This window comes from Microcaecilia unicolor, chromosome 2 (genome assembly GCF_901765095.1).
Source record: "Microcaecilia unicolor chromosome 2, aMicUni1.1, whole genome shotgun sequence".
Taxonomy (NCBI): domain Eukaryota; kingdom Metazoa; phylum Chordata; class Amphibia; order Gymnophiona; family Siphonopidae; genus Microcaecilia; species Microcaecilia unicolor.
The window spans coordinates 441,233,561-441,258,574 of record NC_044032.1 but is presented as its reverse complement, the minus strand read 5'-3'; the positions used below and the strand labels follow the sequence as shown (position 1 = coordinate 441,258,574).

Below are 25,014 nucleotides of genomic sequence, written 5' to 3'. Positions count from 1 at the left end.
CAGGTAAAAATTAATTTTTCCTTTGGACAAATTCCTGAAGGAAAAGACCATGGTCTGCTGTTGACAGACATGGGAAGCAAGTGCTTGCCCTGGGATTTGTAGTATGGAGTGTTGCCACGATTTGGACTTCTGCCAGGTACTTGTGACCTGGCTTGGCCACTGTTTGGAAAACAGGATACTGGGCAAGATGGACCATTGGTCTGACCCAGTATGGGCTACTCTTATGTTCTTATGAATGATCTTGAGAGAAATGCACTAAAGGTACCAAGTAATGGATCAGTTTGTTTGGTACTTCTCATTTTTCTTACTGTTCAATTTTTCTATCTTGTTTAGTACCAGTATACTTAAATGCACATGTCTCTTCTCAGCAAAGACCAATTGTGTGGACACAACTATCACAAATCTGCTAGAGGGGAAGGTCTCATTCACAGCTGAGCAACCATCTTCTGCTTCAACATCCCAGCTGTCTACAGCCAAAGGTACCCAAGAGTCCTTAGGCTCCACATCATACAGCCTCAAGGTATAAGTTCCCTTTAAAGTGTTTGATAACACATTGTTAATTCCTGTAACACACAGGTTCTCTATTTCTGTTTGCATGTCAGGATTTGCTTTCCATTGTCAGTTGACAGATTCAGGTTCTGTCACCCATCTGTCTCTTACAGCCCTGCTGTGGGAGGGACGGGGCAGGTGGTATATAGTTGATGTAAAATGAGAACTTGCTCTCCTTCCAAACTCATCTTTGCCTGTGGATAATTGTCAGAGTCCTCGCTGCTGAACTTTGCCTTAAAGGAAGAATAAGGAAATTGAATTTGTTGTTTGAATGTGATCTTGGTACCTCTTACCTTCAGGTACAGGGAGAAGACTAGAGGCAAAGGAATGTATGCATTCAGATGAATCCTGGGGAAGGGTACAAAGCTACTGAGTGGAGGAGGACAATTGGCATTACCCCAGGGTTAGGAATTGCTGGTGGAAGCACAGGGAAGAGACGAAGAGGGGAAGAAAGCACACAAGGAGATTAAACATAAAAAAATGAAGGCAGATAAGGACCATATGACCTATCCAGTCTGCACATCCATGCCATCTACTTTCCCTTTCACTCCCTCAGAGATCCTGTGTATTTAGTAGCAGGCTTCAGATTTGGTCCTCTAATAGAAAATTAGAGAGGCAAGATGGTGCCCTACTATATAATGTTCTGAACAAATTCCACAGTGAATATGTATGAGAGTTGTAGGCATTGATTTTAATGCTATCCATAGTGATTGTGCATGAGATAAATTTGCATGCAATGAAATCAGACTTGTGCTTCCCCAGAACAGGTTTTAGAATCACTCCTATAAGCTGTATTAATGTCATGTCATGTTTTTTATTTGAAATTTGAGTTTTATTATATTTCTTCTACAGCCTCTTGCTAAAACCTTTGCTCGGTCTCCTGAAGACAGACATCTCTCACTGCAGCAAAGGAAAGATGCCCTCTATGAGTACGCAACAAGGTATGAAAACTTGTAAAAGAGCAACAGAGCTGTCCCTGCATAGAAATGACACAAAACGGGAGCATTTGATACCTTCATCAGGGACTTCCTGTTGATTTGTTTCATTGTTTGGGTGTGTATATTGACTCTAAGCTTGTGTTTGATAATCAAATCTCAAATGTTGTAAAATCTGTTTTTTGTTTTTGGTTATGTTGTTTTTGATCAATCTGGCATTTAGATTTTTAATTCATTACACACTTCATGCTTTGTCATTGCTTGTCTAGATTATTGCAGTATAGTTTATTTGGGTCTTCCTGAATTTCAAATACGTCGACTTCAAACTGTTCAGAATTCTGTAGTTTGTATGCTGTTCAAATGTTTTGATCCTGTATCCCCATTATTTCTTAAACATCACTGGTTACCTATTTCTTATATTTGGTTTAAGATTTTGTTTCTTACTTTTAAGACATTACATTCTGGTACTTCTGCATACATATTTTTTTATTTAATCATTCATATACCTCTTGTACTGTTCGCTCACTTGATGCCAATAGTCTTACCATCCCCTAAACAAGTTCGTTATGAATCAACCTGAAATTCTGCTTATTTTTTAGCCCCATTTCTTTGGAATAGTTTACCTATAGATATTAGGTCTGAACTCTCCGTGGTGGTGATTAATATGAGTTGTGATTTTGTTTTGTTTTTTTTTTTGTTTTTTTAGTCTTCCAGACTAGTCTGTTAGCTTCAATTAGCTTATTCCTGTTTGGATTGTCCGCATACTAGGTTTTCTTAATGCTTTTTTCCTTTTATCTCTTTGTTTGGATGATTCTTTATTTTTCTATTTATAATGGCATTCTTTTTTTATGATTTGATCTTTTTTTATGTAAAGGTGGCATATCACGTTTTAAATAAACATAAATATCCATGTGATTCTTGCCCTGCTCATAAACCCCCCTTTTGAGGTACTTGTCTCCTGTAAGCTCAAGTATGTGACCTGGAAGGTGGTAGTTTTGGTGGTGGCCATTGCCAAAAGGGAGAAAATAATCCAGTTTGTGGACGAGCAAGAGCCCCAGGCTTGAATCCGGAACAGGTAGAAGGCAAATATTTGGCCTTAAGTCCACTTTCAGGCTCATTTTCAAGAGATAGACGTTCAAAAAGTGACGTAAGTCAGTATTTGGACGTTTATCTCACAGAAACGTCCAAATCAGTATTATCGAAACCTCTTTTTGACCGTCTTTCTCTGAAGTCTGACAGAAGGATGTCTAGACCTCAAGGGGGCGCTTTGAGCTAGACCTGTTTTTATAGCGAATAGCTGCAGTGGGAATTGAACCCACTTCCCCAAGATCAAAGTCAGCTGCACTAACCACTAGGCTACTCCTCTACTCCACACAAGAAATGCCCCAAATGATCAGATGACCACTGGAGGGACTCAGGGATCACCTCCCCTTACTCTCCCAGTGGTCACTATCCCCCTCCCATCCCATTTGATTAAAAATACTACTTGCCAGCCTCAGATGTTATGCTCAGGTCAATTAGAATAGCATGCAGGTCGTTGGAGTAGTCTAGTAGTGGTGCAGTGCACTGCAGACAGGTTAACCCAGGCTTCTACCTCCCCTTACTGGTTACGCTTGTGAAGGAAACTGTGAGTCCTCTAAAACCCACCAGAAACCCACTGTACCCACATATTGGTGCTCCCTTCACCTGTAAGGGCTATGGTACTGTTGGGGGGTAGTGAGTTTGGGGAGGCTCAGCAGACAAGGTAAGGGAGCAACAGTGAGATGTGTACCTGGGAGCAGTGCCCCCAAATATGCCCTATTGCTTTCCTGGGATGTCACTTTTCCACTATTCTATCTGATGCCAAGCTTTCTCTAACATCTGGGCCTTTTGCATATTGTTTATCATTAAACCTGGGCTTTGAATTCAGATCTATAGATGAAAAGGAGGTCTCATTACATATATCTAAATACCAGAGTGCTATTTTTCCATACTTCATAACAAGAGTGTACATTCCCTAATTACCTGTCCCAATGCAACTGAAGCTTTTACCTCATCAGTGCATGTAAATGGTTTCATCCCTGTGTGGATTCTCCGATGCTATGTGAGGCTTTCTTTCCAACCAAAGCTTTTACCACACTCAGGACGTGTAAATGGTTTCACTCCTGTGTGTATTCTCTGGTGCGTTGTGAGGTTTACCTTCTGACCAAAGCTTTTACAAGATTCTATGCATGCAAATGGTTTCTCTCCCCTGTGGACTTTCTGATGCACTTTGAGATTTACATTACAACCAAAGCTTTTACCACACTTAGAATATGTGAATGGTTTCACTTTATTGAAAAGGATCAACTAAATGTTTTTCTAGTTTAACCACTCTTACCAGCATTAATCCTGTAGTACAAAACACCTTTAAATGAGTGCTAGAAAGAAGGATTCCTAATACCATCTACTACTATCCCACTAGTTTAACCACTCTTACCAGCATTAATCCTGTAGTACAAAACCCCTTTAAATGAGTACTAGAAAGAAGGATTCCTGATACCGTCTACCACTATCCCACTACCCTCCCTAGCCCCAGTCCATAGAACACAGCCCAACCAGTTTGAGTCCTCTTGTCACGACCATAACTGGCCATTATAGTATAGCATCTGTCAGAAAGAGAAAATTCTATGATAAACATCGTGCCTATTGACCTCAAGTGACAAGGAATTTACTCCATTTCATGAGTTAAAATAAAAAGGAAGGTAACCTGAATAGAAGGTCATGAGATTACAGCTCCAGGAATTTACAACCTAAAGGGAAAAAAAACAAGTTTAAAAAAAAGTATATTAATGATTTTTGCCGAAACAGAACTATAGTTCTCATTCTGAAGCCTCAGTGTTCATGATTTTCAGAAATCCTTTCTGTCCACTACTCTTGAATTCTACATAACAGGCTATGCATACTAAAGACCAGCCAATTTATGTAACACCCATTTTCCAAATATTAATTGTTGGAAAGCACACATTGATATGACTTTCATATGATTTAATAAATTCAAAGAGAAATAGGTTACTAGATTCCTGGCTTTATACTAAAGCGATATTCAACCCTTTCCACTGCCCCCCCCCCCCCCCCCCCAACAAGTCTTAAAATAGTATTTCTACCATTAAAAACCTTTACTTACCAGTTTATATTCAACAAACAGCAGACACCTACAATAGGCCTTCAAGAGCAAAATTAAATAAAACCAAACTAATCTGTTTTCACATTAGTTTTACATTTCCAAATTTGTCTGATCAATGCATATCAATTTGGTCTGTTCTGGGCAGGAACAGCTTCCTTAAAGTTGGGAACTCTTACTAGTATGATCAAGGAGCTATTTTTGAATTCAGTTAATATTGAGTATCCTCCCTATCATCTCAGCATTGCTGAAAGGTAACAATACTGCATGCCTGCACAGACTTGGTAGTTGACAGCATTTTGGGGCCAGAAAGGACAAACTTCAGATAATCCTACATTAGCTTCATCCACGTAACTACATAAGCATAAACACATAGCATTTCACACTGACCCATGCCTTATTTGCAGCTTAAATATTGCCAGACACTAAGAGGGTAACTTTAAAAAGTCATTTTTGTACATGTGGTCATGTGTGTTTGTGACCCATTAATGCCAAACTGCATAAATGTATGTGCATAGACATGAAGGCACATACTTTGCCAGCAGATATAGCTGGGGGCACAATGGGTGATTCAGTTTGTAATTTCTGCCACACTGGTATTTTATAAAGACACTTAGGTGCCTGTGTGTTCATAAGATAGTGGCTTAAGCAGACACTTATTTGCACTCTTAAAAACAGACACCCTGTTATAAAATTACCCCCTACATGGCCACAAGTAATTCTGCACCAAAGTCCTGCTCAGATGTTGGTAAATATGATTTAATCAGATGTTCCTACCAATATAGTTTGTCATTTGCAGGCACTGTAACAAGACACCACGGGCAGAAAAAAGTAGGGGGAAACAAGACAGCAAGAACCATTCCTTTTACGGAGAGCAGCACCATCACAGTTGTGCTCACAGTGCTGTTCAGTTGTGGTAAATATTCAGGAATATGTCCCTTCCCAAACCATTTACAACCAGAGTAAAAGGCAAAGGGAGAAAGTAATTAGCCAAATGTCAGTGTCAGAAGCTAGAATTTAGTACTTCCATTTCTGGTTCTCAGTTACTCTGTTCTGTAGGCCTCTCTCTTGTAATCAAGTTTTCCATAGAAAATATACTTATGTAGCACTGCTACATCTGCACCAAATTATATCATTGAACAACTTGAGGAGCTACAGACAGAGTAATGAGCTCATTTATGAAGTGAAAATGCAAGGCACTGTACAGGAATATAGTTGCAAGTACATAAGCACTGCTATACTGGGTCAGACCAAAGGTCCATCAAACCCAGCATCCTGTTTCTTACAGTGGCCATTCCAGGCCACAAGTACCTGGCAATCAAGAGTACAATCATTCCTGCTTGTGAAGCACCATGTTGTAGGTATGGCAGAGATTGTGGCATTGTTCTGCCTTCTCCTAGCACTGAATCTTTTCTGCCAGCTCAGGGACAGAGCCTTCGACTCTGGAGGAGTACTGTTTTGTATCTGATTTTGGTCACTCCTGGGTGTCTGTCAGAGGAAGCATCAGATGGCCTCTTAGGAGGAGACCCTTGGTCTTCCCTCAGACCTTGTCTCATCCAGAGGAGCACTTTTTTAAATTTTATGCAGGAGATGGCTAAAGTCTGGCCTATTTGCTAGAAACTGATAAGCCTAAGACCAAGATGTGTTACACTCCAGTTTGATGTTCCCCACCCCCAAGGAAGGTGTGACAGTGCCCATGCTCTGAATCCTTAAGCTATTATACTTCAGCTGAACATTTCTTCCTCTTCAGCAATACTACTCTTGAAATTCAGAGCCTTGCAGTGTTTGTACTTTTATTAGGGCTGCAAGTTTATCACAGTTAATTCTGTGATTAATGCATTAATTATTAATTGTGATTAAAATTAATCACATTGCAGCATCTCCCGTCTTCTCCAAATATCTCTTCTGCTCTCTCCCACTCGAATATCTCTTCTCCCCCCTCCCCCTCCACACACACTTGCTGCCCTTCCTTAAAGGAAGTCTTCTGTTGGGCAGCGGCAGTGTTGCAGATACGCTGTCTGTCCTGCCCATGCCAAAACAGGAAGTGATGTCAGGAGATGGGAAAGCTTCAGACCAGTGTATGTGCAATGCTGCCACTGCTGGGGACCAACAGAGGGCACCCTTTAAGGTAGACTGGCAAGGGGGGGAGGGGACAGATGCAGTTCACATGGTGGGGGGAGGGTAGAAGCTATGGCAGAGGCGGTGAGCTCCAGTAGCTACTACTTGCCACCAAGTTTGTGTTGCTAGAGAGGGAGGAAGGGAAGAGAAATAATGGACATGGGGGAAGATGAAAGGGAGGGATGTTGGATCTGGGGGTGGGTGGGAGGGAGATTATCAGACCTTAAGGGAAGGGGGATGGGATTTGATATTTTACCTTTCTCCGTGACTCAGGATAATGGCTGCAGTTTCTGCGAGGTGCCTGTTTGGACCTGCTCCTCTAGCTTGACAGTATAAGAATTCAGCCAATGAGATCAATTGGGTGCCTTGCTGATGTTAGTAGCCTATCAGTTCTTTTTCCACACTGTGCGGCGGACGTTCACTCCTCTCGGAAAGGAAAAGCATCTCTTCAGAAATAAGGAAACAGCAAGTGCCATCCCAAAGGACCCCGGGTAGTTCCAGATCAACTTTGCTTTCATTTATGAACTCTGCGGGCTCATTGCAAGTACTAAAGGGTTTTGGCAACTCCGTTGTAACCCCTCAGGGGTCGTCTTCAAAGCAAACTTTGTCTGACTCTGCAACTGCACCGAAACTATGTCTTTCTAAGAAGTGTACTTCTGGTGTGAAAACGTCTTTTCTGTCAGCTCCGAATAAGTTCACAGGGTACTGCACATATACTGCAGCAAACAAAAAACAGTCTACCTCTAAGAGGCAACAAGTGCAGACCAACCCAGCTCCTCAGCTAGCAGTAAAAAAAAAACAAAAAAACTTTGACAGCCAGTAAGTCTAAACATTTGTCTCCTTCTATTGACCCACAGATATCTTCTCGTATTTCTGTGCCAGCTCTGTAACCTTCCCAGCACTCCAGCTCCTCAGGCTACACAAGATGCAGCTTCTACTACTACTACTTAACATTTCTAGAGCTCTTGTAATTATTCCAAAACGTTTTACAACAACCTCTGTCTCACCAATATACTATCCATTCTCCTTCAATGGCATCTTTTCCAACACTACTTTCACCTCCTGCTCCATTTGTGTGACCTAGGATCTCTTTTGACCAAGTTTCTTATCTAGAACCTCGGAAAACAGCTCCTATATCATCTATCAGAACCCTGGCCCTCATACCTCTAAAGCAGATACAGCTCCAGATCCTGGAAATTATAGACCGGTGAGCCTAATGTCGGTGCCGGGCAAAATGGTAGAGACTATTACAAAGAACAAAATTACAGAGCATATTCAAAAGCACAGATTAATGAGACAGAGCCAACATGAATCTAGTGAAGGGAAATCTTGCCTCACCAATCTATTACGTTTCTTTGAAGGGGTGAACAAACGTGGATAAAGGCGAGCCAGTTGATATTGTGTATCTGGATTTTCAAAAGGTGTTTGACAAAGTACCTCCTCCCTCCTCTTCTCGTGGGCCCTGTTGAATGCCCGCTCGGTCTGCAACAAACTTTCCTTCACCCATGATATCTTCATCTCCCGTTCCCTTCAACTGCTCGCCCTAACTGAAACCTGGCTCACCCTTGACGACTCTGCCTCAGTCGCGGCCCTATGCCATGGAGGTTATCTTTTCTCCCATTCTCCCCTCCCAGTTGGCCGCGGTGGCGGCGTAGGGTTACTACTTCGCCCTCCTGCAGTTTTCAACCTCTCCTCCTACCGCAGTCTCACTGCTTCTAATCCTTTGAAGTTCACGCCATCCGTCTATTCTACCCGCTGCCACTCAGAGTTGCAGTCATTTACCGCCCCCCTGATAAGTCCCTCTCTTCCTTCCTCACCGACTTCGATGCCTGGCTGTCCGTTTTTCTTGAGCCCTCATCCCCATCCCTCATTCTCGGAGATTTTAACATACACACTGATAACCCATCTGACACATACGCTTCTCAGTTCCTCACTCTAACCTCCTCCTTCAATCTCCAACTGAGCTCCACCACCCCTACTCACCAATCTGGCCACTGTCTTGACCTCGTCCTCTCCTCTACCTGCTCACCCTCCAATTTCTGCGCCTCAGCTCTTCCTCTCTCTGACCATTACCTGATCACCTTCACACTTCATCACCCTCCCCCTCAGTCCCGCCCAACATTAACCACTACTTCCAGGAATCTCCAGGATGTCGACCCTCCCACCTTATCCTCTAGTATCTCTGATCTCCTCCCTTCCATCATGTCCTCCGAGTCTGTCGACAAGGCTGTCTCCACTTACAGTGCCACTCTCTCCTCTGCTCTGGACGCCCTTGCACCATCCATCTCCCGTCCCACAAGGCGTACTAATCCCCAGCCTTGGCTGACCCCTTGCACCCGACACCTTCGCTCCTGTGCCCGATCGGCTGAACGCCTCTGGAGGAAATCCCGCACCCATACTGATTTCATTCACTACAAATCCATGCTATCCTCCTTCCAGTCCCCCTATTCCTCGCCAAACAGGACTATTACACCCAATTGACTAATTCCCTCAGCTCAAACCCTCGTTGTCTCTTCGCCACCCTTAACTCCCTCCTCAAAGTGCCCTCCGCTCCCACCCCCCACCCCCCACTCTCCTCAATCACTGGCTGACTACTTCCACGACAAGGTGCAGAAGATCAATCTCGAATTCACCACCAAACCATCTCCTCCTCTTCACCCTATAACCCACTCCCTCAACCAACCAACCCAGGCCGCCGCCGCCTCTTTTCCTGATATCATTGAAGAGGAAACCGCCCATCTTCTTTCCTCCTCCAAATGTACTACCTGTTCCTCAGACCCCATCCACACCAACTTACTTAACACCATCTCTCCTACTGTCACCCCCCACATCTGTCATATCCTCAACCTCTCTCTCTCCACTGCAACTGTCCCTGACACCTTCAAGCATGCTGTAGTCACACCTTTCCTCAAAAAACCATCACTTGACCCTACCTGTCCCTCCAACTACCGCACCATTTCCCTCCTACCCTTCCTCTTCAAGATACCTTTAGATTACCTTTAGATTGTAAGCTCTCTTGAGCAGGGACTGTCCTTCCCCTTGTTTAAAATTGTACAGCGCTGCGTAACCCTAGCAGCGCTATAGAAATGCTAAGTAGTAGTATACTTGAATGCGCCGTTCACAGCCGTTGCCTTGATTTTGTCTCCTCTCATGCCATCCTCGATCCGCTTCAATCCGGCTTTCGCCCCCTACACTTGACAGAAACAGCACTGTCTGCAATGACCTGTTCCTTGCCAAATCACATAGTAAACATAGTAGATGACGGCAGAAAAAGACCTGCACGGTCCATCCAGTCTGCCCAAGAAGATAAATCCATATGTTCTACTTTTTTATTTGTACTGTTCTCTTCAGGGCACAGACCGTATAAGTCTGGCCAGCCCTATCCCCACCTCCCAACCACCAACCCCGCCTCCCACCACCAGCTCTGGCACAGACTGTATAAGTCTGCCCAGCACTATCCTCGCCTCCCAACTATCAGTCCCGCCTCCCACCACCAGCTCTGGCACAGACCGTATAAGTCTGCCCAGCACTAGCCCCGCCTCCCAACCACCAGCTCTGCCATCCATTCTAGGCTAAGCTCCTGAGGATCCCTTCCTTCTGCACAGAATTCCTTTATGTTTATCCCACGCATGTTTGAATTCTGTTACCATTTTCATCTCCACCACCTCCCGCGGGGGAGGGCATTCCAAGCATCCACCACCCTCTCCGTGAAAAAATACTTCCTGACATTCTTCTTGAGTCTGCCCCCCTTCAATCTCATTTCATGCCCTCTCGTTCTACCGCCTTCCCATCTCCGGAAAAGGTTCGTTTGCGGATTAGTACCTTTCAAATCCAAAGGTCAGTACTCCATCCTCATCCTCCTCGACCTATCCGCCGCTTTTGACACTGTCAATCACAATTTACTTCTTGCCACACTGTCCTCATTTGGGTTCCAGGGCTCTGTCCTCTCCTGGTTCTCCTATCTCTCCCACCGTACCTTCAGAGTATATTCTCATGGCTCTTCCTCCACCCCCATCCCGCTCTCTGTTGGAGTTCCTCAAGGATCTGTACTTGGACCCCTTCTTTTTTCAATCTACACCTCTTCAATGGGCTCGCTGATCTCATCTCATGGTGTCCAATATCATCTTTATGCCGATGACACCCAGCTTTATCTCTCCACACCAGACATCACTGCCGAAACCCAGGCCAAAGTATCAGCCTGCTTATCCAACATTGCTGCCTGGATGTCCAACCGCCACCTGAAACTGAACATGGCCAAGACCGAGCTTATTGTCTTCCCACCCAAACCCACTACTCCTCTCCCTCCACTCTCTATCTCAGTTGATAACACCCTCATCGTCCCCGTCTCATCTGCCCGCAACCTCGGAGTCATCTTCGACTCCTCCGTCTCCTTCTCTGCGCATATCCAGCAGATAGCCAAGACCTGTTGCTTCTTCCTCTACAACATTAGCAAAATTCGCCCTTTCCTATCTGAGCACACCACCCGAACTCTCGTCCACTCATTACCTCTCGCCTTGACTACTGCAACCTACTCCTCACTGGCCTCCCACTTTGCCATCTATCCCCCCTTCAGTCCGTTCAGAACTCTGCTGCACGTCTTATCTTCCACCTGGACCGATATACTCATATCACCCCTCTCCTCAAGTCACTTCACTGGCTTCCGATCAAGTACCGCATACATTTCAAGCTTCTCCTACTAACCTACAAATGCACTTGATCTGCAGCCCCTCCTTACCTCTCTACCCTCATCTCCCCTTACGTTCCTACCCGTAACCTCCGCTCTCAAGACAAATCCCTCCTTTCAGTACCCTTCACCACCACCGCCAACTCCAGGCTCCGCCCTTTCTGCCTCGCCTCACCCCATGCTTGGAATAAACTCCCTGAGCCCATACGCCAGGCCCCCTCCCTGCCCATCTTCAAATCCTTGCTTAAAGCTCACCTCTTCAATGTCGCCTTTGGCACCTAACCACTATAGCTCTATTCATGAAATCTAGACTGCCCCAACTTGACATTTCGTCCTTTGGATTGTAAGCTCCTTTGAGCAGGAACTGTCCTTTTTTGTTAAACTGTACAGCGCTGTGTAACCCTAGTAGCGCTCTAGAAATGTTAAGTAGTAGTAGTAGTAAAGACTCCAGAAGAAATTGGAGAGTCATGGGATAGGAGGTAGTGTTCTATTGTGGATTAAAAACTGGTTAAAAGATAGAAAACAAAGAGTAAGGTTAAATGGTCAGTATTCTCAATGCAGAAGGGTAGATAGTGGGATTCCCCATGGGGTCTGTGCTGGGACCGCTGCTTTTTAACATATTTAGAAATGATCTAGAGATGGGAGTAACTAGTGAGGTAATTAAATTTGCTGATGACACAAAGTTTTTCAAAGTTGTTAAATCGCGAGAGGATTGTGAAAAATTACTAGAGGACCTTACAAGACTGGGAGACTGGGCGTCTAAATGGCAGGTGACATTTAGTGTGAGCAAGTGCAAAGTGATGCCTGTGGGAAAGAGGAACCCGAACTATAGCTACGTAATGCAAGGTTCCACGTTAGGAGTCACCGACCAAGAAAGGGATCTCAACGTCGTTGTTGATGATGCATTGAAACCCTCTACTCAATATGCTGCAGTGGCTAAGAAAGCAAATAGAATGTTAGGTATTATTAGGAAAGGAATGGAAAACAAAAGTGAGGACGTTATAATGCCTTTGTATCGAATATTGTGTTCAATTCTGGTCATCACATCTCAAAAAAGATATAGTAGAATTAGAAAAGGTACAGAGAAGGGCAACGAAAATGATAAAGGGGATGGTACGACTTCCCTATAAGGAAAGGGTGAAGTGTCAAGGGCTCTTCAGCTTAGAGAAAAGACGGCTGAGGGGAGATATGATAGAGGTCTATAAAATGAGTGGAGTGGTAGACGTGAATCATTTGTTTACTCTTTCCAAAAATACTAGGACTAGGGGGCATGTGATGAAGCTACAAAGTAGTAAATTTAATACAAATCATAGAAGATGTTTCTTTGCTCAATGTGTAATTAAACTCTGGAATTCGTTGCCAGAGAATGTGGTAAAGGCGGTTAGCTTAGCGGGGTTTAAAAAAGGTCTGAATTGCTTCCTGAAGGAAGAAGGAATGGATCCTCAGGAGCTTAGCCGAGATTGGGTGGCAGAGCTGGTGGGTGGGAGGTGGGGATAGTGCTGGGCAGACTTATATGGTCTGTGCCAGAGCCGGTGGTGGGAGCCGGGGCTGGTGGATGGGAGGCAGGGATAGTGCTGGGCAGACTTATACGGTCTGTGCCCTGAAGAGGACAGGTACAAATCAAAGTAGGGTATACATAAAAAGTAGCACATATGAGTTTATCTTGTTGGGCAGACTGGATGGACCATGCAGGTCTTTTTCTGCCGTCATCTACTATGTTACTATGTAAGTCCATAGACCATTATTAAATTGATTTCAGGAAAATCCACTGCTTATTTCTGGGATAAGCAGCATAAAATGTATTGAACTTTTTTGGTATCTTGCCAGATATTTGTGACCTGGATTGGCCACTGTTGGAAACAGGATGCTCGGCTTGATGGACCTTTGGTCTGTCCCAGTATGGCAATACTTATGTACTTAAGTTGTGAGCTACTCTAAATTTATTAAGACCATTCTCAAAGATCTTATTTTGATTTCTGAAGCAGCGTCAATGAATAGAAAAGATTTTGAGGCTGTTTTAATGCCTGTAGGCTCTCCTACTGGACTCTAATAATGTCCCTATTCATCCTATATTACAAGGATTGTAGGCAAAAATATGGCAAAGTCCTTATACTCAACAGCCTATCTCAGAATGATTGGTTGCTAAATATAAAGTTCAACCAGCACCTGGTCATGAAGTCAACTGCATTATACCCTCCAGGTAAAGACCCTAAAACCTTGGACACTGTTGTGAGAGAGACTTTCTCTGGAGCAAATTTGGCTTCCTGAATAGCAGCCCAACAACTTCAAATTCTCCATTACCAACACTCCAAGTTGTATTCTGTTCTGGAATCACTTTCCTCACCTTTACCTGATGTAGCCTCTTATGCATACACTGGAGGATATGCTTCATCTTATTAGAAATGCCTATGATCTGTATGATACCACTTCACGCATTCCTGCTGTCTATTGCAGCTAGACGTATTGTTTACATGCTTCAGGTCAAGGTTAAAGATTCTGTCACTCTCCCATCCCCTGATGCTCCACAAGGTTTTTACCTCCCAATATTTTCTAATACCCAGAAAGTCGGGCAGCTTCCGTCCCATTTTCTATCTCAGGAACTTGAAATCTTTTTCTCAAAAGGATAAATTTTGAATGCACTCCTTACAGTTAATACTTCTGCTTCTTCCTCCAAGTGCTTGGCTGGTAACATTGGATCTCAAGGACACTTATGCTCGTATCCGAATACATCACAGCCACTGGAAGTACCTTTGCTTTACTTTTGACAACCGACGTTTCCAGTACAAGGTCCTGTCATTCGAACTTTTGTCCGCACCTAGGGTGTTCACCAGATGCCTGGCAGTGGTAGCAGTTTTTCTTTCCTTACTTACTGACTTATTCCTGGAAGCTCCAAAGAGGATCTGTTACAACATCTCCATCTAACCATTTCTACTCTTCAAGGATTGGGATTCATCATCAACGAAGAAAAATCAGTCCTCTTTCCTTCTCAAACTATTCAGACTCAACACAGGCTCAAGCATTCTACCTTTTCTCCGTGCTCAAACAGTTCATCAGCTAGCTTCACAACTCTTGCCAGCACGAACATGTACAGCAAGAACTCTTCTTCATCTTTTAGGTCACGTCAGCTACAACAGCAGTTGTCACTGTCACACGTTTTAAGAGACCCGTTCAATGGTGCCTCAAACAGTGGGATCAGGTCAGTCATAACTTGTGACACATCATCCTTTTCTCCCAAACAGCTCTTCTTTTGTGGCTTCACCCACCCAATCTCTCTCAAGGAGCTCCATTCAAACCTCTTCTTTCCAATATCATACTTACAACAGATGCCTCTCCCGTAACTTGGGGAGCTCATCTACTAAACTGTTCCATTCAAGGAACTTGGTCTCTTACAAAACAAATGCTTCACATCAACATCCTGGAGTCTTCTATGCAATCAAAGCCACCTAACAGCTTCAACGGGGGAAAACTATCCTCCTTCGTACAGACAATCAAGTAGCAATGTTTTACCTTAACAAACAGGGAGGCATGGAATCCCCTCATTCTTTGCTTAGAGACTTGCCACATCTTCAGTACTCTCCTCTCCATGAACTCATGGCTCATAGCATCATACATTCCAGGCATTCAGAACACCTTAGCCTACAACCATTAGAGTCCTTCGTCCTCACAAATGGGACCTGTGTCTCATAGCAATACAAAATATTGTTCATACCTGGGGTACTCCTGTCATAGATCTCTTCACAACAGCGACAAGAAGTGTCTCCTCTTCTGCTCCAGAATGCCATCACACCACGGTCTGTCCATTGATGCATTCACAATTCCATGGGCAGCTCATCTTTTCTATGCATTACCCACAGGTCCACAAATCTCAAAAGTTATTCAAAAGGCAATATAAGATATGACCCAACCTCATCCTAGTTGCTACGAATTGACCCCACCAGGCATGGTACCCCTGGTTCCACAAACTGACAAACCTCTACATTTGGGTTCTTATCCTCACCTTCTTTTACAACAAGACGGTCAACTTTTACATCCCAGTGTCAGCAGTTTAGCTCTCACAGTATGGAAGCTCCAGGGTCATCACCTGTAACCTTTCCTTCACATCTACAGAACATTCTCTCAGCACCTCATAAACCTCCACTACGAAATCATATTCTTCAAAGTGGAAGCGGTTTACCATCTGGTGTGCTTCAGTCAAATCATTTTGATCTCTTCTGCATTCCCATACAAGCATTACTCGACTATTTATTGCATCTATCAGACTCAGGCTTCAAATACACATCTCTGAATTCACCTGGCAGCAATTTGCTTCTATCATAAAGACCAGCAGGGGAAGTCTTTTTTTTTTTTGTCTCCTACAGTTCGTCATTTCCTCAAAGGACTACTTCACCTCAGACCTCCTGTACAGGCCCCTCCTTCATGGGATCTTAATTTGGTATTATCTTGTCTGTTACAGCCTCCATTTGAACCCTTGGCATCTACTTCTCTACAATTTCTTTTGTGGAAGACATTTTTTCTAGTGGCCATCACTTCTGCCCGAAGAATTAGTGGACTTCAGACCTTAGTCCATTACCCTCCTTATCTTCACTTCTTCCCTTCAAAGGTTGTATTCAGTACCCACCTCAAACTCTCCCTAAAGTGTGACTGCATTTTTTCTTAATCAAGACGTACTTCCAGTATTTTCCTCAAAGCCTCACTCTCAACCAGCAGAAGAGCAGCTACATACCTCAGATTGCAAAAGAACATTACTTCTTTATCTGGACAGAACAAACTGTTTCAGAAAGCCATCATAGCTTTTCCTTTCCTATCAATCTCATTCTCTAGGTTTATCTGCATTCAAAACAACCTTATCTTAGCTGACTGCATTACCTTTTGCTACAAGCAAGTCCATCTTTACCCTCCAAGTCGTCTTGGACCTCACTTTGTAAGTGCTATTGCTACTTCCACTGCACACTTTTGTGGTGTACCTCTGCTGGATATTTGCAAAGCTGCTACGTGGTCCATGCTTCATGCTTTTTACTCAACATTATTGCATTGACACTGCTACAAGAAATGATGCAAGTTCTGGACATGCCATTCCTCAGTTCTTATTCTTCTAAACAGTGACTCCACCACCTTTTCTGACTTTTTTCTGGGTTACCATTACTCTGTTTATACATCTGCAACCCTCAGCTTGGAAGTCATGGAGAAAGCATAATTGCTCACCTGTAGCAGGTATTCTCTGTGACACTCAGGATAATGCATACACACTCCCTGCCCTCTGACCCCTTTATCAAGTTTCATCACAGACAGTTTCAAGACCGTCCAACTTCTTGGCGAGGCGGAAAGGCACCTGATTGATCTGATTGGCTGAATTCTTACACTGTCAAGCAAGAGGAACATGTCCAAACAGGCTGCTCGCAGAGACCGCAACCATGTGTGTCTGCATTATCCTGAGTATCAGAGAACACCTGCTACAGGTGAGCCTACTATGCTTTCTCTGATTACAATCAAAGCAGTTTATATTATGTAAAGTACTAATTTTGTACCTGGGCAATGGACGGTTAAGTGACTTGCCCAGAGTTGCAAGGAGCTGCAGTGGGAAATCAATAAAATACTTTTAATTGTGATTTAAAAATTTTTCATTGAAATACAGCCCTAATTTTTATCAGAATCCAGTACATTCTTGTTTGTTTACCTGACAACCAAAGGAGACAATTAAGACCATTCCGTGCTTTACAGTGGCTCTGAAGTTAAGTACACACACTGTCCATATCGGGTGTGCAGTGGAATTCAAAGATTATTGTAACTTTGTATCTAGGTTTACCTGCTACAAATTGCGTTCTTTACAAGTTATTCAAAATACTGCAGCTCAACCCATTTCTGGATGTTCATGATTTCAGCATATTAAACCTGTTTTGTAATGGTTGCCATTTGATGAAAAAATTTTGTTTAAATTATTGTTTTTAATATATAAAGCGATAAATGAATCAGCACATTTGTTGCCGTTCTAAAGATCTGGGTTGCAATCTGCTCACTCTTAGATCTGAGGCATCTGCTAGCTTGTATTCCAACCTTAAAAAAAGTGCTTTATGAGAAAACTTATAAATGCTACTTCAATTGTTGAACCAAGAATATAAGAACAGACAGGAAAATTTTGACGCGTCATTGGTTTGTTAAAACTTACGGTACTAATACAAATTAGAGAATGTTGCAATAGATATAACTAGGAACAAGATTAAGAATAGGAGTATGATTATTACAAACCTATGTTTTTGAATGATGTAGGACACTGAAAAATTGAATACAAGATGGAAAATTTGTGTAACAGTTATGTATGGCTGTGTTGTATACAGTACATATTTGCTTTTATGATATTTAAGAAGTTTTTATACCTGTTTTCTTTTTTTTCGGTATGTAACTTTGTATGCTGCTTAGATATAAGCGGGTTATAAGTAAATAAAACCTAAACCTCTAGGAATCCTAACAGGAGCTGCAATGTTAATGCTTGTTTTAGCCTCTAGAAGTGTCAGTCTGTGACTTACTCCTTTCACTAGAGAGAGCAACAAACTGATACATTGCTTGAGCCTTTGTTTAGTAATGTTACTTTGTTTTCTTACCTACAGGAGATACTTGGAGAAATATGGGTTGCCATCAAAAAAGGAAGACCAGTAGCATGGTGTATCAGCATAAGCCCACGTGCCTGGCTAGAACTGATGATGATACAGTACGAAAATGCTCAGTGTGGATTTTAGGGTTGAGAATAACATGGGGATAGGGGCCTTTCGTGGAACTTCTTTCTGGTCTCTGAGAACTATTCAAATATTTGTGTCTTTGAAAGGCATGGACAGACCCAAGAGAGGGAGGAGGACTTTGTCTTGTGCCTGACAAGCTGCTCTTTGGACCTGGATGTCTGCATGGCAATTATGCATGAAATTTTTGGTTTCACAATTAACTTCAGCTTGTTCAGAGATCTGTGATTACTTTTAGTAAAGGGTGGGGAAACTTTAGATATACAAAATACAATACGAGACTCCCAGTGCCCTTTTTTTTTTGTCTCAAATATAAGTACTTTGTATTTCAGGCCTAAGTAAAAACACACTTGGGACTACTTAATACATTATTTTCCTTCAGAATCAAGTAACTTTGCTTTTGCTGATTGATTCCTGCTATAATGAGTCTGATAAGTTTGGAATGGGCTGGGAGAGGGGGGCAGCAGTGGCATCTTGTTTCATATTTAGTTAATGTGCACTCTTACCTTCAAGTCATTTCATGTCTTAGTGCCTCAGTTCATAAATAAGAACAGAATAATACTTAATGGCCCTCTTCTTGACTCTGTCAAATGTCATGCAGTGCTCTTTGGAATAAGCTGCTGGTGACATCTACTTTAAAAGCTTCATGTTATTCCTGAAGTCATATGATTGTACCAAGCATTGAATCCAGGTTGGATGAAAGGTGCTATATAAATTTTACATTCATCATTGTGAATATTTTGCACATCAAAGTCTAATATGGAACCATTACCAAAATTGCAGATGTGCATTAAATTAGCCACTGCTAAATGAGGCTATGGGGAAATGTGGGTGCAATAAACTTTCCAGTTGTGTAATTTTTCCAGATTTCTCTAGTTTTCTTCTTCATTTTGTTGCATTTTACTTCTCACCACCCCTCCAAATTATTTGATTATTTTCTTGATCCGGAAGCTTTGTGGTCAATATATTTTGGATTCTGAAAAATTCAGGTTGACAACCCTCCATCTAAGGAGAGAAATGGAGAGAACCTACTTCTGTAGCTGAGAAATTCTCTAAAGAAGACACCTGCAGATGTGAATATTTACAGCAAACTATGTTCTTTCTGGTTAAACTGTCCTGATGTGCCTGTTTAGAAATGGTATGGTGTAGATATCCTCCAGAGGGGGCTCAAGAGGTTTGACACAGACCTAATTACTAATCCTGTTGATGTTTTGTTTTTCTAACTTTTCATAAAGTGCTTTGAGAGGCAAATTTGAGGTGTCTTACCTGTTGTAATGGGCTATTGTGAACACAGGTCATAATTTAACATAAAAAGAATAAATTCCCCATTGTAGCTCTGTTATGACTTTCCCATGTATTAGGGGTAACTATCGCCCTACATGGGTGCTTGTCTGCTAGACTCGAGCTGTGTTATGAGTCGGTAAAGTACTCCGTGTGCCTTGAAGATAGAAACTGTCACTGATAGTGATTTGGTTCAGCTGTGTATGCTCGCACTGTTCTGCTGTTTTTAAACATCTTTATTTCAAATCAAAAGGTGGCTCCATATCTACTGTTGAGAATAATCTGAATATGCTTTATTTACTAAGGTCATATTTTGGTAACAAGTGCATTGTAAAAGTGAACTTAGTCTAATGATTTGGTTTTCCTGCCTTTTATGATGCAACTAGTAAAAAAGACCCGTTTCTGGCTGAAATGAAACGGGCGCTAGCAAGGTTTTGCGCGGAGTGTGTATGTTAGAGAGCGTGTCTGTGAGAGTGACTGTGTGAGAGTGAGAATGTGCAGGTGTGAGTGTGTCTGTGAGAGAGCGTGTGTGTATGTGAGAATGAGTGTGTGCGAGTGCTTATGTGAGACAGTGAGTGTCCTTCCCTGTCCCCCCTGTCAGGTGTCAGGACTGGGGGGACTGTGGACAGTCATGAAGGCAGCCCCTACCAAAATAATGAAAGCAAGACCATTTGTATAATAATCACTGCATTCCAGAGAACAAAATGGAGTAAGTTCCCACATGCTATCTTTTGCTTTCTGTATTCAGTAGCTGACAGGCTTGCTAGACTTACCTAAGTGGCTGCAGCTGCAATACACTGAAAAGAAAGCAAGGAAACCTATGAGACGTAGATACGGCCGTCCCCTTGGCCTCTGATGCTCCTCCCTTCTTCTTTTTGACTTCCCTCTGATAGGTCTGTCATTCGGTGTGACGCTCCTCCCTTTTCCTGTTTCAGTTCCCTTTGATAGGTCAGAGCGGTGCAGCTGTGACACTCCTCCCTTCTCTGATAGGTCAGGGCGGGGCAGAGATGTAGTGTGCTTAAAAATGGTTACAGAGCTTCGAACATACGAACTGTTGAAGCCTCAGAGTGTGCTTTAGAATGTTGAGGGTGCTTTTTATGTGCAGATGGGGTGTGGTCTACGGCCCAGATGGGCGTGGCTGAGACTGAGGGTGAGTAGTCCGAATAGCCTACCAGGAGGACAGGAGTTCAGGACAGATGGAGTGAGCTTCAGAACGTCTGAGGGGGGATTTTATTTATATAGATAATGCTTATGAAACATGACAGCAGAGAAACTGATAATTGGAGGAAATAAGTCCTACATTTGTAGGTTCCTGAGTTGGGCACTGATTTTTCACCTGAAAATTCACCTAAATTAAAGCCTGTGAAGTTAGCTACCTAGTCCTGAAAATTTGTTAAGCCATTATCAGTTTGTTTGTTTTTTTCCCTGCCTTAAATCTACCCTCGTTACCTCCTGCTTTCCTAGCTTCTAAATGTTAGATTACTGAATCTAGATTCAAGTTTCCTACTATTAGACTGACAGACGTTTGTTCAGAAGAATCATTATGATCTGATTACTATAAATGTTCTTTTACAATTAACTGGAACCACTTTAAGAAAATTTCCAATCTACAACACCATGTTACATCTAGAGGGAGAACAGAACACAATACTTTCTGGGATGCTGTACTACTAAGACTGCCTGAAGATAGAATATTCAATTTGGAAATTGACTGGCCTAAAGTTGGTCTTGAGATTCTGGATGAAATAGCACCTCTCCGTTCCGAAACTAAGTTGGTACGGAAGAGTGATAGATGGTTCACTCCAGATCTATTGAAGCTAAAATGTGAATGCAGAAATCTTGGAACGCAAATGGATTAAAGACAAATCCAATCTATCTAGGGCCAATTGGCGAGCAGCAGTCCATATCTACAAAAAAAGCTACTATTTTATCCAGGAAAAAAATATATTATTTGAAGCTGATTCAAAAAGGGGGATGTAATACAAAACAACTGTTCTTCATTGTCAATTCCCTTACTACACCTTCAAAATCTGAAGACTTTGCGAAAGAGGAACTTCCCTCGGCAAAGCAACTAGCCATATATTTCCAAGACGAGGTTACTAAGCTTAGATATATTTCCAGGACAAGGTTACTAACCTTAGAGTTGGTCTCTCCTCTACCACTGACTAAGATTTTGATTCACTGGCGACCCTGTCTCCTAAAGAAGGCATCCCTGCAAATAGAGCCTGGAAAGAATTTGATACTACACAGTGGCCTACCTTTACCAAACTATTCTCAAAGTATGCTCCCTCCTATTGCATATTAGATATCTGCTCTTCCTTCTTAATGAACACGACCCCATCTGTTCTCTCATGGATTGAACAGCAACTGTCACACGGAATCTTTCCTCAAAGCTTGACCGAAATCATTATTACACCAATACCAAAAGACCCCAACCAACCTAGACAAATGGTTTCCAACTATAGGCCAGTGGCCTTCATTCCATTCTTTACTAAATTAATGGAGGGAATGGTGGCTTTACAACTCAATCGCTACTTGGATTTGCATGCTCTTCTTCCAGCATCTCAATCCAGATTCTGTGGACTTTTTAGCACAGAAACAATTTTGAGCTCCATGTTAGACCATATCCGATTACTGTTAAGTGAAGGAAAAAGCACATTGCTGCTCCAATTTGATCTGTCTTCAGCGTTCAGCCTAGTAGACCATACTCTCCTACTATGGAACCTCGAGGAAATGAGAATCGCAGGAAATGTTTTAAAGTGGTTTAGAGACTTCTTGGAAAGTAGGTCATACAGGGTCATGTTAGACCATGTCCGACTATTGTTAAGTGAAAGAAAAAGCTCATTGCTAATCCAATTTGATCTATCCTCAGTGTTCAGCCTAGTGGACCATACTCTCCTACTATGGAACCTCAAGGAAATGGGAATCACAGGAAATGTTCTAAAGTGGTTCAGAGACTTCTTGGAAAGTAGGTCGTATAGGGTCAAAGTGAACACAGACTTATCCCTAAACTGGAGTAACAGGTGTGGGATCCCATAGGGCACCCTTCTTTCTCTTGTGCTGTTCAATGTTTTTTCTCCGATCCTTAAGTTCACTGTTAGACACAAATGCCTTTTTTCGCCTTTCTCCAGTACATCTACGCTGATGACATCTCAGTGTTAAACCCCATCCAATCAGTTTTCAGAATAGACATAGCTAGGGTTCAACAATGTATCAATCTATTAGAAAAATGGATGTGTGCTCATAAGTTAAAACTCAATATGGAAAAAAGCCAAATTTTTATGTTTTCACTCAAAGCCAGAACAAATCCCTAAGATGATTACCATCAATCACGTGGACTTTACTCTTTCTCCAACCAATAAACCCCTAGGCGTTCAAATTGATTGTGCTCTTTCCCTGAAGGCACAAGTTAACACCTTGGCCAAAAAATGTTTCTTCCTAATGAGAAAGCTACGTACCATTCAAGTACTTGAACTCAGTTGATATGAATGGTTGGTACTGTGCTGTTCCTTTCATCTTTTTATTACTGTAACTTAATATACCTGGGCTGCACAAAGATCTTTAAGAGACTTCAAACCATTCAAAATATGGCAAGCAGACTTATCTTCAGGCTATCAAAATTCGACATCTCTGTCCCCTTTTTACATCAGACTACATTGGCTGCCCATTGAGGCGAGAGTATTTTTCAAATTAGCATGCTTCCTTTTTAAAACACTATAAGGGACTGATCCCCAGCTATTTGCTAGCTCATTGATCCCCAGCTATTTGCTAGATCAACCGGAACTAGGAGACAAAGCTGCTAATTAATTCGCTTTCCCTTCTCAATGTAAGAAGAGACTAACACTCTTTGACAAATCTTTTTATGTTCAACAGCTAGACTTTGGAAAGATATTGCTGGAACGTTTTCTCCTTCACAATCATATCTCATGTTTCAAAAGAAGATAAAAAACTTTCTTATTTAAGAAATATTTATATTAGATTTCTGCTCGTCTCCAAGGCAACCATTGTAATTCTCAGAGGAATGTTCTGATCTCTATATCCCTTTCAGATGTTTGTAAACCACTTAGAACTGAAAAGGTGTTAGTGGGATATAAGCCCAAATGTAATGTAATTATTCTAAATTTAGGACTCAAATGGACTGTTGTCAAAGAGGCCATTTTAGGAGATTAAAAGCTATGACTTTAGACCAGCGTTTCTCATCCTGGTCTTGAGGCATACTTAGCCAGTCAAGTTTACATAATGCTCACAATGAATTTGCATGCACTATCTCCATTGGATGCAAATCTATCTTGTGCATATTCACTGTGGATGTCTTAAAAACTTGAGGATTGGGTTAAGAACCTCTGCTTTAGATTATTTAGACTCTGTAGAAAAAAAGGCATTCAAAAGGCACATATTTTTCCCGCAAATTATATAAGACAAAGCTTTTCCCTTACCGCTAGCAGCAGATGAAACCAGAGACTAATGGGTTGTGACCATCTACCAGAAGGTGGAGGTAGAGAGCGCTGAACAGAAGTGCCTTATGGAATGGAATGCTCCTTGGCCAGTCAGTATTTTGTATCTCCAGCAGGTAGATAGATGCTGTCTCCCATGCTCCTGGCTTCATCTAGCTAGCTCCTGTTCTGGTCTCAGTGCAGCTTAGCTAAAGGGATGGGCGGCTGCACGGTGCCGCCTTTAAGGGAGTACACCTGGTCACTCCAGCGCCCTCCCCCTCCCTGCATCTTCTCTCCAGCCCTTCCCCCCCTGTCTCCTTTCTCACCAACCCCCCCCACCCCCCCACCCCCCCCAACTTTCCACAGCTAGGTTTTTATGGGCTGCAGCATCAGGCTTGGCTTCAGGAGGATCACTGGTTTCCAGTTTTGGGCAAAGAAGAGAGTTTAGCAACAGCTGTAAGTCCCACACGCAGGGCTCCCAACAGCTGCACAGTCAGCCTGTGTGCCTTTAAATTTGTTATTGCTTTTGGGCGGGATGTCCGGTTTCACTTTCATTCTCTATTGTCGATGACTGCGGAGTTTGTAAAACACTGCTCTCACTTTGGTAAGTGAAGAGCAGCATCGAGACAGTGTCTGGGAGGCTTGTAACGAGAGGCTGTGATAGTTTCCTGCGCAGCAGAGACACACCCCTTCTCCAGATTGAAATCTGCCAGCGGTCATTTTGCAGCATTCTTCCAGTGTTTGAACTTCTGGTCCATCCTTGGAGGACTACCCTCACATCGGGGGGGGGGGGGGGGAGAGGGAGGGAGTGTTCCGAGCCCTTCTCCCCAGAGTTTATGCTCCTTCTAACATAAGGCTTACCTTCTGAAAACTTCGGGGCATGGCATAAGCAGTGCCTTTTTGAGTTCTCTGGAGCAGGCAGCCTTATCTGCAGGTCCATCTTCTATGAACCCCGCCCTGAAGAGGCGCTATTGTGACTGAGGTGGAGTCTCTGTTTCCCCTGCCCCAGTATTTTTCGGAAGGGGGTTCTCGCTAGACAGTCTCCTGCGGCACTGGGGCAGGAGGATTTGGAGGAGGGGAAGTTCCCTCCGGAGGAGTCCGATGACCCCACCACAGTGTGAGTCTTCCATATTGACGAGCTTGC

The 25,014-nt window shown here is 42.9% G+C and overlaps 1 protein-coding gene and 1 non-coding gene across 2 annotated transcripts in view; one reads left to right on the top strand and one right to left on the bottom strand.

Moving 5' to 3' along the window:
- Positions 1 to 19,019, top strand: part of AUP1 (AUP1 lipid droplet regulating VLDL assembly factor) — a 115,826-nt gene extending 96,807 nt beyond the window's left edge. The window contains exons 10-12 of the mRNA XM_030190873.1: positions 369 to 520; positions 1,402 to 1,490; positions 18,031 to 19,019. Of these exons, the coding sequence (XP_030046733.1) occupies positions 369 to 520; positions 1,402 to 1,490; positions 18,031 to 18,079 (290 nt within the window). The 3' untranslated portion in view covers positions 18,080 to 19,019. The remainder of the gene's footprint in view (positions 1 to 368; positions 521 to 1,401; positions 1,491 to 18,030) is intronic.
- Positions 4,334 to 4,400, bottom strand: LOC115463945. The gene has a single exon (XR_003941200.1). It is a non-coding gene; the product is annotated as a small nucleolar RNA SNORD75 (small nucleolar RNA).
- Positions 19,020 to 25,014: the final 5,995 nt, after the last annotated feature.